This window comes from Ovis aries, chromosome 10 (genome assembly GCF_016772045.2).
Source record: "Ovis aries strain OAR_USU_Benz2616 breed Rambouillet chromosome 10, ARS-UI_Ramb_v3.0, whole genome shotgun sequence".
NCBI classification, from domain to species: domain Eukaryota; kingdom Metazoa; phylum Chordata; class Mammalia; order Artiodactyla; family Bovidae; genus Ovis; species Ovis aries.
In genome coordinates, this window is record NC_056063.1 from 32,331,789 (window position 1) to 32,347,008 (window position 15,220).

General features: G+C 40.3%; 1 protein-coding gene across 1 annotated transcript in view; it reads left to right on the top strand.

The window, feature by feature from the left end:
* The window catches only part of FLT3 (fms related receptor tyrosine kinase 3), a 67,462-nt gene extending 66,256 nt beyond the window's left edge, over positions 1-1,206 (top strand). Inside the window, exon 24 of the mRNA XM_042254857.2 lies at positions 639-1,206. Coding sequence (XP_042110791.1) covers positions 639-761 — 123 coding nt within the window. The 3' untranslated portion in view covers positions 762-1,206. The remainder of the gene's footprint in view (positions 1-638) is intronic.
* The last annotated feature ends 14,014 nt before the right edge of the window (positions 1,207-15,220 follow it).

Sequence of the window (15,220 nt, forward strand, 5' to 3'; positions counted from 1 at the left end):
ATCTATCTGAATGTGTATTAACGTTACAGTGAGACAAAAAAGTGGAGCTGTTTTCATTTGAACAAAAATTTTAAAGTCACTAAACTCCCAAGTGAAAACCAAGAAATCTGTTCTCTGTATTTATTGTATAAAGAACAGATCTCTTTGGGGGACTTTCTCTTTTTTAAAAAAATTTATTTTATTTGAAATATAGCTGATTTACAACACTGGGTTAATTTCTGCTGTACAGCAAGGTGATTGAGATATACATATATATGCATTCTTCTTCATTTTCTTTTCCATTTTGGCTTAATCGTAGATATTGAATATAGTGCCCTGTTCTGTACAGGTAGGACCTTGTTGTTTATCCATTCTTTATACAAATGGCCTTTCTCTTTTATGGTTTTTCTGCACGGCTTTAGCATTTCTAGACTGAGATTCTATATCTAAGAGAAGAAGCAATAATGAAATAAAATATTTGACTATGACTTGATTTCTCCCTTAATAAAAGGACCACATTTGCTTTGTCCATTAATATGTAGACTATCCTCTATGATCTACATGTAATAAAAGCAAGTAACAATTTGCAATGTAGGCATGTGACTCGGCAGTCTTAGTCATTAGGTGGTGATGTGTGTCCATCTCTTTCCCACACACAGATGTATCAGAACATGGATGGCCGTGTTTCAGAGCGTCCTTCTGTTTACCAAAACAGGCGACCTTACAGCAGAGAGGTGGACTTGGGGCTACCCTCTCCTCAGGTTCACACTGAAGATTCCTAGAGAAACGATTTAGTCTTAAGGACCTCATCCCCCCTGCCTACCTTAAATAGGTTGTATAGATTACCAAAATAAGATTAATTTCATCACTAAGTGAAAATATATTCTCAACTGCTGCTTTGCTGGACTTTTCTCTAGAAGCTCTCTGTATTTACTCTTGTTTCCAAAGGGACTTTTGTAAAATCCAGTCATCCTTTGCACAAGGCAAGAAGAGCTGTAACGTTACTGAAGCATCTACCTTCATCCAAAGGCCTTCCCAGGCTGGCTTGAGTGAAAATTGTCTACCTGAAGTATAGTATACTCTTGTAAATACAGAAGACAAAAGCATTTTGCTAAGGAAAAGCTAATATGATTTTTTAAATCTGTTTTAAAATAATATGTAACTTTTTCAGCTATTTAGTGATATATTTTATGAATGGAAATAAAATTTCTACTATAGAAATGTTCATTATTGAGTTGTTTACATGGCAGATTTAGAGTGAGACTTAATGCAAGTCATGAACCTCCTGAAACCCTGTGAGATATGTTGCTTGTGCCTGTGTGTTTTTTTCCTTTGAAGAAGGCTGATTCCTTCATCAGATTTTTGAAAGGCTCCATGACTTCTGCCCCTAGACTGGGTGAGGAACAGCTGATGGTCATGAGCTTTCCCAAAAAAGGTGTCATACACTGTAGACTTCCAGAGCCTACTTCCTTTTAGAAACAAAAACACAAAACAACATTATGCTGAGATTCACTCATGATGTTACATGGAGTTGTGATTATACAGTTAACACTATTTACTCATTTTCACATGATGACATTTGAAGTTTTTAGGGGTTGGGTGGGGTCATGGCTTCACAGATAAAACCATAACTCCTCCTTAATAACATAGCTTTTGTATGTACCAACTATGATATTGAAAAGGCAATCTTTTCTTAGGGAGGATGGCATTTATTTTATCTTTTAAACTTATTTTGTTGAAGTACAGTTGCTTTACAATGCAGTGTTAATTTCTGCCATACAGCAAAATGATTCAGTTATTTATTTACTTATTCTTTTTCATTGTGGTTCATCACAGTTTCCTGTGTTCTACAGCTAGACCTTGTTTATCCATATTCTCTACGTAATAGTTTGCATCTGCTAATCCCAAACTCCTAATTCAAGGAAGGATGGCATTTCAAAACCTCTTAGAAGAGGGGGTAGGGGAGGGAAGGACTGGGAGCTTGTGATTAGCAGATGCAAACCAGTATAACAGGATGGACAAGCAACAAGATCCTGCTGTATAGCACAGCACTATATTCAACATCCTGTGATAAACCATAATAGAAAAGAATATGAAAAAGAATATATATATGTATGACTTTTCACTTGGCTCTACAACAGAAATTAACACAATATTTTAAATCAAGTAGACTTCAATAAAATTAAAAAAAATAATAACCTCTTCTTTTTTTCTTCTTTTTTTAAATTCCATATATATGTGTTAGTATGCTGTACTGGTGTTTTCTGGCTTGCTTCACTCTGTATAATTGGCTCCAGTTTCATCCACCTCATTAGAACTAATTCAAATGTATTCTTTTTTACGGCTGAGTAATACTCCATTGTGTATATGTACAACAGCTTTCTTATCCATTCATCTGCTGATGGACATCTAGGTTGCTTCCATGTCCTGGCTGTTATAAACAATGCTGCGATGAACATTGGGGTACATGTGTCTCTTTCAATTCTGGTTTCCTAAGCATGTATGCCCAGCAGTGGGATTGCTGGGTCATAAGGCAGTTCTATTTCCAGTTTTTTAAGGAGTCTCCACACTGTTCTCCATAGTGGCTGTACTAGTTTGCATTCCCACCAACAGTGTAAGAGGGTTCCCTTTTCTCCACACCCTCTCCAGCATTTATTGCTTGTAGACTTTTGGATCGCAGCCATTCTGACCAGTGTGAAATGGTACCTCATTGTGGTCTTGATTTGCATTTCTCTGATAATGAGTGATGTTGAGCATCTTTTCATGTGTTTATTAGCCATCTGTATATCTTCTTTGGAGAAATGTCTGTTTAGTTCTTTGGCCCATTTTTTGATTGGGTCGTTTACTTTTCTGGAATTGAGCTGCAGGAGTTGCTTGTATTTTTTTTTTTTTTTTGCTTGTATATTTTTGAGATTAGTTGTTTGTCAGTTGCTTCATTTGCTATTATTTTCTCCCATTCCGAAGGCTGTCTTTTTACCTTGCTTATAGTTTCCTTTGTTGTGCAGAAGCTTTTAATTTTAATTAGATCCCATTTGTTTATTTTTGCTTTTATTTCCAATATCCTGGGAGGTGGGTCATAGAGGATCCTGCTGTGATTTATGTCGGAGAGTGTTTTGCCTCTGTTCTCCTCTAGGAGTTTTATAGTTTCTGGTCTTACATTTAGACCTTTAATCCATTTTGAGTTTATTTTTGTGTATGGTGTTAGAAAGTGTTCTAGTGTCATTCTTTTACAAGTGGTTGACCAGTTTTCCTAGCACCACTTGTTAAAGAGATTGTCTTTAATCCATTGTATTCTCTTGCCTCCTTTGTCGAAGATAAGTTGTCCATAGGTGTGTGGATTTATCTCTGGGCTTTCTATTTTGTTCCACTGATCTATATTTCTGTCTTTGTGCCAGTACCATACTGTCTTGATGACTGTGGCTTTGAAGTATAGCCTGAAGTCAGGCAGGTTGATTTCTCCAGTTCCAGTCTTCCTTCTCAAAATTGCTTTGGCTATTTGAGTTTTTTTTCATTTCCATACAAATTATGAAATTATTTGTTCTAGCTCTGTGAAAAATACTGCTGGTAGCTTGATAGGAATTGCATTGAATCTGTAGATTGCTTTGGGTAGTATACTCATTTTCACTATATTGATTCTTCTGATCCATGAACATGGTATATTTCTCCATCTATTAATGTCCTCTTTGATTTCTTTCACCAGTGTTTTATAGTTTTCTATATATAGGTCTTTAGTTTCTTTCAGTTCAGTTCAGTTCAGTCGCTCAGTTGTGTCTGACTCTTTGCGACCCCATGATTTAGTTTCTTTAGGTAGATATATTCCTAAGTATTGGAGAAGGCAATGGCACCCCACTCCAGTACTCTTGCCTGGAAAATCCCATGGACGGAGGAGCCTGGTAGGCTGCAGTCCATGGGGTCTCGAAGAGTTGGACACGACTGAGCGACTTCACTTTCACCTGTCACTTTCATGCATTGGAGAAGGAAATGGCAATCCACTCCAATGTTCTTGCCTGGAGAATCCCAGGGATGGGGGAACCTGGTGGGCTGCCATCTATGGGGTCACACAGAGTCGGACATGCCTGAAGCGACTTAGCAGCAGCAGCAGCATTCCTAAGTATTTTATTCTTTTCGTTGCAATGGTGAATGAAATTGTTTCCTTATTTTTTTTTTCTACTTTCTCATTATTAGTGTATAGGAATGCAAGGGATTTCTGTGTGTTGATTTTATATCCTGCAACTTTACTATATTCATTGATTAGCTCTAGTAATTTTCTGGTGGAGTCTTTAGGGTTTTCTATGTAGAGGATCATGTCATCTGCAAACAGTGAGAGTTTTAATTCTTCTTTTCCAATCTGGATTCCTTTTATTTCTTTTTCTGCTCTGATTGCTGCAGCCAAAACTTCCAGAACTATGTTGAATAGTAGTGGTGAAAGTGGGCCCCCTTGTCTTGTTCCTGACTTTAGGGGGAATGCTTTCAATTTTTCACCATTGAGGATAATGTTTGCTGTGGTTTTGTCATATATAGCTTTTATTATGTTGAGGTATGTTCCTTCTATTCCTGCTTTTTGGAGAGTTTTTATCATAAATGGATGTTGAATTTTGTCAAAGGCTTTCTCTGCATCTATTGAGGTAATCATATGGCTTTTATTTTTCAATTTGTTAATGTGGTGAATTACATTGATTGATTTGCGGATATTGAAGAATCCTTGCATCCCTGGGATAAAGCCCACTTGGTCATGGTGTATGGTATTTTTAAAGTGTGGTTGGATTCTGATTGCTAGAATTTTGTTAAGGATTTTTGCATCTATGTTCATCAGTGATATTGGCCTGTAGTTTTCTTTTTTTGTGGCATCTTTGTCAGGTTTTGGTATTAGGGTGATGGTGGCCTCATAGAATGAGTTTGGAAGTTTACCTTCCTCTGCAATTTTGTGGAAGAGTTTGAGTAGGATAAGTGTTAGCTCTTCTCCTAATTTTTGGTAGAATTCAGCTGTGAAGCCATCTGGACCTGGGCTTTTGTTTGCTGGAAGATTTCTGATTACAGTTTCAATTTCCGTGCTTGTGATGTGTCTGTTAAGATTTTCTATTTCGTCCTGGTTCAGTTTTGGAAAGTGTGCTTTTCTAAGAATTTGTCCATTTCTTCCACGTTGTCCATTTTATTGGCTATAATTGCTGATAATAGTCTCTTATGATCCTTTGTATTTTTGTGTTGTTTGTTGTGATCTCTCCATTTTCATTTCTAATTTTATTGATTTGATTTTTCTCCCTTTGTTTCTTGATGAGTCTGGCTAGTGGTTTGTCAAAATTTTATTTATCCTTTCAAAGAACCAGCTTTTGGCTTTGTTGAGTTTTGCTATGGTCTCTTTTGTTTCTTTTGCATTTATTTCTGACCTAATTTTTAAGATTTCTTTCCTTCTACTAACCCTGGGGTTCTCCATTTCTTCCTTTTCTAGTTGCTTCAGGTGTAAGGTTATTTATTTGACTTTTTTCTTGTTTCTTGAGGTATGCCTGTATTGCTATGAACTTTCCCCTTAGCACTGCTTTTATAGTGTCCCACAGGTTTTGAGTTGTTGTGTTTTCATTTTCACTCATTTCTATGCATATTTTGATTTCTCTTTCGATTTCCTCTGTGATTTGTTGGTTATTCAGAAGCATGTTATTCAGCCTCCATATGTTGGAATTTTTAATAGTTTTTCTCCTGTAATTGAGATCTAATCTTACTGCATTATGGTCAGAAAAGATGCTTGGAATGATTTCAATTTTTTGAATTTATCAAGGCTGGATTTATGGCCCAGGATGTGATCTATCCTGGAGAAGGTTCCGTGAGCACTTGAGAAAAAGGTGAAATTCATTGTTTTGGGGTGAAATGTCTTATAGATATCAATTAGGTCTAACTGGTCTAGTGTATCATTTAAAGTTTGTGTTTCTTTGTTAATTTTCTGTTTAGTTGATCCATCCATAGGTGTGAGTGGGGTATTAAAGTCTCCCACTATTATTGTGTTATTGTTAATTTCCCCTTTCATACTTGTTAGCATTTGTCTTACATATTGTGGTGCTCCTATGTTGGGAGCATATATATTTATAATTGTTATATCTTGTTGGATCGATACTTTGATCATTATGTAGTGTCCTTCTTTGTCCCTTTTCACAGCCTTTGTTTTAAAGTCTATTTTATCTGATATGAGTATTGTTACTCTTGCTTGCTTTTGGTCTCTATTTGCATGGAATATCTTTTCCAGCCCTTCACTTTCAGTCTGTATGTGTCCCTTGTTTTGAGGTGGGTCTCTTGTAGACAACATATATAGGAGTCTTATTTTTGTATCCATAATAAAGAGAACTCCACAAACTGCCAGAATACAGAAAGGCCACCCCAAACACAGCAATATAAACAAGATTAAGAGACAGAGGAATACCCAGCAGGTAAAGGAACAGGATAAATGCCCACCAAACCAAACAAAAGAGGAAGAGATAGGGAATCTACCTGATAAAGAATTCCGAATAATGATAGTGAAACTGATCCAAAATCTTGAAATCAAAATGGAATCACAGATAAATAGCCTGGAGACAAGGATTGAGAAGATGCAAGAAAGGTTTAACAAGGACCTCAGTTCAGTTCAGTTCAGTCGCTCAGTTGTGTCCGACTCTTTGCGACCCCATGAATCGCAGCACGCCAGGCCTCCCTGTCCATCACCATCTCCTGGAGTTCACTCAGACTCACGTTCCTCGAGTCCGTGATGCCATCCAGCGATCTCATCCTCGGTCGTCCCCTTTCTCCTCCTGCCCCCAATCCCCCCAGCATCAGAGTCTTTTCCAATGAGTCAGCTCTCATGAGGTGGCCAAAGTACTGGAGCTTCAGCATCATTCCTTCCAAAGAAATCCCAGGGTTGATCTCCTTCAGAATGGACTGGTTGGATCGCCTTGCAGTCCAAGGGACTCTCAAGAATCTTCTCCAACACCACAGTTCACAAGCATCAATTCTTTGGCGCTCAGCCTTCTTCACAGTCCAACTCTCACATTCATACATGACCACAGGAAAAACCATAGCCTTGACTAGATGGACCTTAGTCGGCAAAGTAATGTCTCTGCTTTTGAATATACTATCTAGGTTGGTCATAACTTTTCTTCCAAGGAGTAAGCATCTTTTAATTTCATGGCTGCAATCACCATCCCCAGTGATTTTGGAGCCCCAAAAAATAAAGTCTGACACTGTTTCCACTGTTTCCCCATCTATTTGCCATGAAGCGATGGGACCAGATGCCATGATCTTCGTTTTCTGAATGTTGAGCTTTAAGCCAACTTTTTCACTCTCCTCTTTCACTTTCATCAAGAGGCTTTTTAGTTCCTCTTCACTTTCTGCCATAAGGGTGGTGTCATCTGCATATCTGAGGTTATTGATATTTCTCCCGGCAATCTTGATTCCAGCTTGTGTTTCTTCCAGTCCAGCATTTCTCATGATGTACTCTGCATATAAGTTAAATAAGCAGGGTGACAATATACAGCTTTAACATACTCCTTTTCCTATTTGGAACCAGTCTGTTGTTCCATGTCCAGTTCTAACTGTTGCTTCCTGACCTGCATACAGATTTCTCAAGAGGCAGGTTAGGTGGTCTGGTATTCCCATCTCTTTCAGAATTTTCCACAGTTTATTGTGATCCACACAGTCAAAGGCTTTGGCATAGTCAATAAAGCAGAAATAGATGTTTTTCTGGAACTCTCTTCCTTTTTCCATGATCCAGCAGATATTGGCAAATTGATCTCTGGTTCCTCTGCCTTTTCTAAAACCAGCTTGAACATCAGGAAGTTCACGGTTCACATATTGCTGAAGCCTGGCTTGGAGAATTTTGAGCATTACTTTACTAGCATGTGAGATGAGTGCAATTGTGCTGTAGTTTGAGCATTCTTTGGCATTGCCTTTCTTTGGAATTGGAATGAAAACTGCCCTTTTCCAGTCCTGTGGCTACTGCTGAGTTTTCCAAATTTGCTGGCATATTGAGTGCAGCACTTTCACAGCATCATCTTTCAGGATTTGAAACAGCTCAACTGGAATTCCATCACCTCCACTAGCTTTGTTCGTAGTGATGCTTTCTAAGGCCCTTTTGACTTCACATTCCAAGATGTCTGGCTCTAGATTAGTGATCACATCATCATGATTATCTGGGTCATGAAGATCTTTTTTGTACAGTTCTTCTGTGTATTCTTGCTACCTCTTCTTAATATCTTCTGCTTCTGTTAGGTCCATACCATTTCTGTCCTTTATCGAGCCCATCTCTGCATGAAATGTTCCCTTGGTATCTCTAATTTTCTTAAAGAGATCTCTAGTCTTTCCCATTCTGTTCTTTTCCTCTATTTCTTTGCATTGATCACTGAAGAATGCTTTCTTATCTCTTCTTGCTATTCTTTGGAACTCTGCATTCAGATGCTTATATCTTTCCTTTTCTCCTTTGCTTTTCGCCTCTCTTCTTTTCACAGCTATTTGTAAGGCCTCCCCAGACAGCCATTTTGCCTTTTTGCATTTCTTTTCCATGGGGATGGTCTTGATCCCTATCTACTGTACAATGTCACAAACCTCATTCCATAGTTCATCAGGCACTCTATCTATCAGATCTAGGCCCTTAAATCTATTTCTCACTTCCACTGTATAATCATAAGGGATTTGATTTAGGTCATACCTGAATGGTCTACTGGTTTTCCCTACTTTCTTCAATTTGAGTCTGAATTTGGTAATAAGGAGTTCATGATCTGAGCCACAGTCAGCTCCTGGTCTTGTTTTTGTTGACTATATAGAGCTTCTCCATCTTCGGCTGCAAAAATATAATCAATCTCATTTTGGTGTTGACCATCTGGTGATGTCCATGTGTACAGTCTTCTCTTGTGTTGTTGGAAGAGGGTGTTTGCTATGACCAGTGCATTCTCTTGGCCAAACTCTATTAGTCTTTGCCCTGCTTCATTCCGCATTCCAAGGCCAAATTTGCCTGTTACTCCAGGTGTTTCTTGACTTCCTACTTTTGCATTCCAATCCCCTATAATGAGAAGGACATCTTTTTGGGGTGTTAGTTCTAAAAGGTCTTCTAGGTCTTCATAAAACCGTTCAACTTCAGTTTCTTCAGTGTTACTGGTTGGGGCATAGACTTGGATAACTGTGATATTGAATGGTTTGCCTTGGAAACCAACAGAGATCATTCTGTCATTTTTGAGATTGCATCCAAGTACTGCATTTTGGACTCTTTTGTTGACCATGATGGCTACTCCATTTCTTCTGAGGGGTTCCTGCCCGCAGTAGTAGATGTAATGGTCATCTGAGTTAAATTCACCCATTCCAGTCCATTTTAGTTCGCTGATTCCTAGAATGTCAACGTTCACCCTTGCCATCTCTTGTTTGACCACTTCCAATTTGCCTTGATTCATGGACCTGACATTCCAGGTTCCTATGCAATATTGCTCTTTACAGCATCGGATCTTACTTCTATCACCAGTCCCATCCACAACTGGGTATTGTTTTTGCTTTGGCTCCATCCCTTCATTCTTTCTGGAGTTATTTCTCCACTGATCTCCAGTAGCATATTGGGCACCTAATGACCTGGGAAGTTCCTCTTTCGGTATCCTATCATTTTGCCTTTTCATACTGTTCATGGGGTTCTCAAGGCAAGAATACTGAAGTGGCTTGCCATTCCCTCTCCACTGGACCACAATATATAATGAATAATGCAATAAATGAGATCAGAAACACTCTGAAGGCAACAAATAGTAGAATATCGGAGGCAGAAGATAGGATTAGTGAAATGGAAGATAGAATGATAGAAAGAAATGAATCAGAGAGGAAAAAAGAAAAATTAAAAGAAATGAGGACAATCTCAGAGACCTCCAGGACAATATGAAACGCTCCAACATTTGAATTATAGGAGTCCCAGAAGAAGAAGACAAAAAGAAAGACCATGAGAAAATACTTGAGGAGATAATAGTTGAAAACTTTCCTACAATGGGGAAGGAAATAATCACCCAAGTCCAAGAAACCCAGAGAGTCCCAAACAGGATAAACCCAAGGCGAAACACCCCAAGACACATATTAATCAAATTAACAAAGATCAAACACAAAGAACAAATATTAAAAGCAGCAAGGGAAAAACAACAAATAACACACAAGGGGATTCCCATAAGGATAACAGCTGATATTTCAATAGAAACTCTTCAGGTCAGGAAGAAATGGCAAGACATACTTAAAGTGATGAAAGAAAATAACCTACAGCCCAGATTACTGTACCCAGCAAGGATCTCATTCAAATATGAGGGGGAAATAAAAAGCTTTACAGACAAGCAAGAGCTGAGAGAATTCAGCACCACCAAACCAGCTCTCCAACGGGATCATACTTATCAATAATTACCTTAAACGTAAACGGGTTGAATGCCCCAACCAAAAGACAAAGACTGGCTGAATGGATAAAAAAATAAATAATCTCTCAAGGGAAAATGAAATTAGATTCTTTTTAAACCCAGCTCTTAGCACAAAGTCAGTTTTCATTTGGGTCAAGTTTCGTTCTGGACATGACTACACATTTTAAAAAGTGTCAGGATACAATTAATGATCCCCAGAGTTTGGGGCCGGGGTGTTGCTCCCTTCTGATCAGCCCCTGCCTCTCAGCCCGTGCAGGAGTCTTGCCAGTAGGTGGCACCCTGGCACTACTGTTTTCATCACGGCAGCCTGCCAGTACCCCAGCCTGCCTCCGAAAGAGCAAATTTTAAGAAGCAGAATTAAAGAAAAAGCAACCGGCTGATTAGAGGGAAGACTAACCCTCTATGCAGACGACTTCGTTTATTCACCTACTGTGGGAATGACGGTCCATTTTATGTGCATTATTTACACCAGTAGTGGAGCAGCCTAGGGTCAGGCTGTCTCCTGGGACCTGGAATTTACCACTGCCTTCTACACCTTGCATTCATCTGCCCCAGCATGTACTTCTGATCATATTCTTGGAGCACCTGCTCTGCTTCATGTTGTCTGAGCCTGGACTGGCTTCCTGTCCTCAAAACAAAGGCTCTGTTTCTTAGAGATTTCCAGGAGGAAGAGAAATACCCCGAGGGGCTGGTCTGTAGCCAGAAGATGACTAGGTGACCTCATTGCCACCTCAGCCCTCCTCCCACCCCTTGTGTTCCTTCCTGATCTTTCTTCTCACTCTCCAGCTCTTCATGAAGGACCACCGGCTCCATAGCAGTTGTCTGAACCCACCTGCCACACCCACTATCCTTTTCATCAGAATAAGTGACTTGTCAGAATTAACATTTGTTTTCCCAGATGGCTCAGTGGTAAAGAACCTGCCTGTCGAAGCAGGTGACGTAGAAGAGACGGGTTCGATCCCTGAGTCGGGAAGATACACTGGAGGAGGAAATGGCAGCCCGCTCCAGTACTCTTGCCTGGAGAGTCCCATGGACAGAGAAGCCTGGCAGGCTACGGTCCAGGAAGTCACAAAGAGGCAAACACATCTTAGCGACAAGACAACAACTGTCTGTACCACCCTCAGCAACACGAAAAAAAAAAACAGGGGCAGTTATCATCTGGAAAAGCATATAGTTTTTAGCTCCTCGAGACCCAACATGTATTGAAATTCCAATTATCTTAAAGAGGCAGAAAAGTCTCTGATGATCTTTTTCTGCAGTAAAATATACATAATATAAAATTTACCACTTGAGCCACTTTTTAAACTGATGTATAGTTGATTTACAATGCCTTAGTTTCAGGTGTGCAAGAAAGTGACTCAGCTACATACATATGTATATGTATATATATTCTTTTTTGAATTTATTTTTTATTTTATATTAGAGAATGGTTGATTAGCAATGTTGTATTAATTTGAGGTATACAGCAAAGTGACTTAGCTATAGATATGATATTCTTCAGATTCTTTTCTATCATAGGTTATTACAAAATATTAAATATAGTTCCCAGTGCTATAAGTAGGTCCTGATTTCTTTATTTCATATATAGTAGTGTATATACCTTTTAGCCATCTTTCAGTGTACAGCTGAGTGGTATTAATTACATTCACATTGCTGAGCAACCATTCTCACCATCATTTCCAGAACTTTTTCATCTTCTCAGACCAAAGCTGTCCGCCTTAGACACTGACTCCCTATTCTCTGTGTCCCCCCCAACCCCCAACCCCTGGCAGCATGTCCTGCTTTCTGCTCTTCTGAACTGGGCTACTCTGGGAACTTTATATAAATGGCATCATGCAGTATATGTCTTTTCATAACATAATGTCCTCAAGGTTCACTCTGATAAATTCTGTATATTATACTGATTTGTCCATAACACTATTCCAGAGCTGTGCTGAAGGCGTCACATGGATTTTCTCATTTAACAAACTGGCTGGTAGGAGCTTGTTCTGTGACAGTTTAACAGTGAAACCAAAGCTTAAGCTTGAGCAGGTTAAGTCACTTAGTTGGCTCCACCGAGATACTAACTGCAGACCTGACCCATCCCCCATGCCTGCCGCTTCCTCATGGCCTCAGCGACTACTCTGGGCTCCTTCAGCCAGAACTTCACATTGCTTCAGCTCAGCCAATGGAAGGAGTCTGGTAAGAGGAGGATCACAGGAACTCCAACTCCCAATTTGGCTCAAATTTTAAAAGTAGGTTCTGGAAAGCAATTTGCCTTTCTGGTATATTCTATTGAGAAAACGTCTGCCCTATCCAAAAAAATATTTTTGGAAGAGAAAAAAAATCATCTCCCTAAGCTCTGCTCAAGAAAACATAAGGGTTGTCACTGAAGGGAACAGATGCTTGAAACAGTTAAACTAAAAAAAAAAGAAAGAAAGAAAAATTTGACTGTTTAAGAATTTTCTCCATGGACTGCTAAAAGTCTCTTACCTTAAAAGAAAAATTATACTAAAGTCAGATACAAGAATACATTCAGCGCAGGACATGAGAATCATATCTTACAGGTTAAATGGAAATTATGAAGCTACATCTCTCTATAAATTAAGTTTAGAAAATAACATCTTTGGAATGCTCCTGATGGTCCAGTGGTTAAGACTTCACTTGCCAATGCAGAGGTTGCCCGTTTAATCCCTGGTTGGGGAGCAAAGATCATACATGTCTTGAGGCCAAGAAAACCAAATCATAAAACAGAAGAAATACTGTGACAAATTTAATAAAGTGTTTTAAAATGGTCCATATTTAAAAAATCTTGAAAAATAAATCAATAATGTAAAATTTAAAAAGAAAATAACTGCTTTATCGATATGTAATTCAAATAACATACAATTCCCTTATGTATACTGTACAGTTCAGTAACTTAACTTTTTGCTAGGGTGAGAATGGCCTGACCTCTGGCCACTTTACATTTCTTCAATTTGACTGGAGGAGTCAGACAGGATTAACAGAGCCCAGGGTCCTTCTGTGGCCTGGCTGGCCAGGTTCCATATTAGGAATCTGGTTGGATTTTTGTGGGTTTTGTGCTCAGTCGTGCCCAACTGTTTGTGACCCCATGGACTATAGCTTGCCAGGCTCCTATGTTCATGGGATTCTCCAGGCAAGGATACTGAGTGGGTTGCCATGCGCTCCTCTAGGGGATCTCTTGTGTCTCCTACATCTCCTGCATCGGCAGGTGGATTCTTTACCACTGCACCACCTGGGAAGTCGGTTGCTTCACTGTCCAGGACTGTTTAATACCTTAACCTTAAGGCTTCCTATGTTAGTGGGCTGTTTGGAGTTCCATTGTTATACAACAGATAACACCAAATAAAAGGTTAGGCTCCTGGTCTCTGCCCCAAATGCAAGGCCCATCCCACTGTGCATATCAGCATTTCCATGAGCTAAGAAGTTTCCACTTGCAAATTCAGATGTCTATCTCTCCCACTGCTTCAGAGGAGCTGAGAGCCGCCAGGCTCCAGGCCCAGGCTGCTAGTGCCTGGGGCTTGGTGGGGAGGAAGGACCCTTTGTGTGCAGAATAACAGGCGGAGGAAGGTAAGGGTCATGCATAGGGAGGGGAACCCTTTCTCCTTTGCCTTCTGCTCCGTCTTCAGTTCCCCACTCCTCTGCTCACTCTGGGGACTGGGAAGGAGATAAGACTTTCGACGGTTGCAAGGGACTGGGGGGGCGGTTGCTGGACAGACCTTACCCTCCCTTCCCGACAGTCAGCTTTGAGGGCGCCGGGGGGAGATCACACTGGCTGTCAGGCTGTCTGCAGGGAACCTGCGGGGACAGGAAAGGGCTGTGTTGGCTCTGGTGGCAGAAGGGACGGCAGAGGAAGTTCTGTGGCTGGTCCTCTGCAGACTTTGTGCAGTCAACATTGTATCAGCCGACACCTCTGTAGTGCGATGTTAACAGGAACACTGCTAAGTTAACTTGCTTTATCTTTGCAAAAATCCCATCAGGCAAATACTTGTATTATGTCTACTTTACAGACGAAGAAACTGAAGTTCAGAAAAGTTTAATAACTTGATGAATGCCAACCAGTAGGGGGCAGAGCCTGGATCCAAGCTCTCCTGGGACCAGGCCCTCCACACTGGGCTGCCTGCCTAAAACTTCACACATGATACAGGATCCAGTGTGTGTTCACATATCTATGCAACGTATATGATAGGCAATACATATCATATATATCGGCTTCCCTGGTGGTTCAGTGGTAAAGAACCCGCCTGCCAATGCAGGAGACATGGGTTCGATCCCTGGGTCAGGAGGATCCTGGAGAAGGAGTTGGCAACCCACTCGAGCAAGGGAAATGTCATAAAACAGAGGAGCCTGTCAGGCTACAGTCTATGAGGTTGCAAAGAGTTGAACACAACTTAGCCATCCCACCACACACACACACACACACACACACACATGCATATGATTGTTGTTTAGTCACTAAGTCACCTCTGACCCTTTGCGACCCCGTGGACCGTAGCCTGTCAGGCTCCTCTGTCCGTGGGATTCTCCAGGCAAGAATACTGGAGTGGGTTGCCATTTCCATATCCAGGGAAGCTTCCCAACCCAGGGATCGAACCTGTGTCTCTTACATTGCAGGCAATCTCCTGTATCATTGTGGGTTGATTCTTTACCAACTGAGCTACCAGGGAAGCTCTGTGTGTGTGTGTGTGTGTGTGTGTGTTGCTATACATATTTATCTTCCTCCGTATTTGAAGACATGGCCTGTAATGATGGTACTTCTGGCACCAGACTTACCCTCTTTGAAAAGCAAAGTTCCTTGACTTCTTTGCTGTCAGTTCTTCAGTCATGAAACAAATACAGTAAGCGGGCAGGCTAAAATG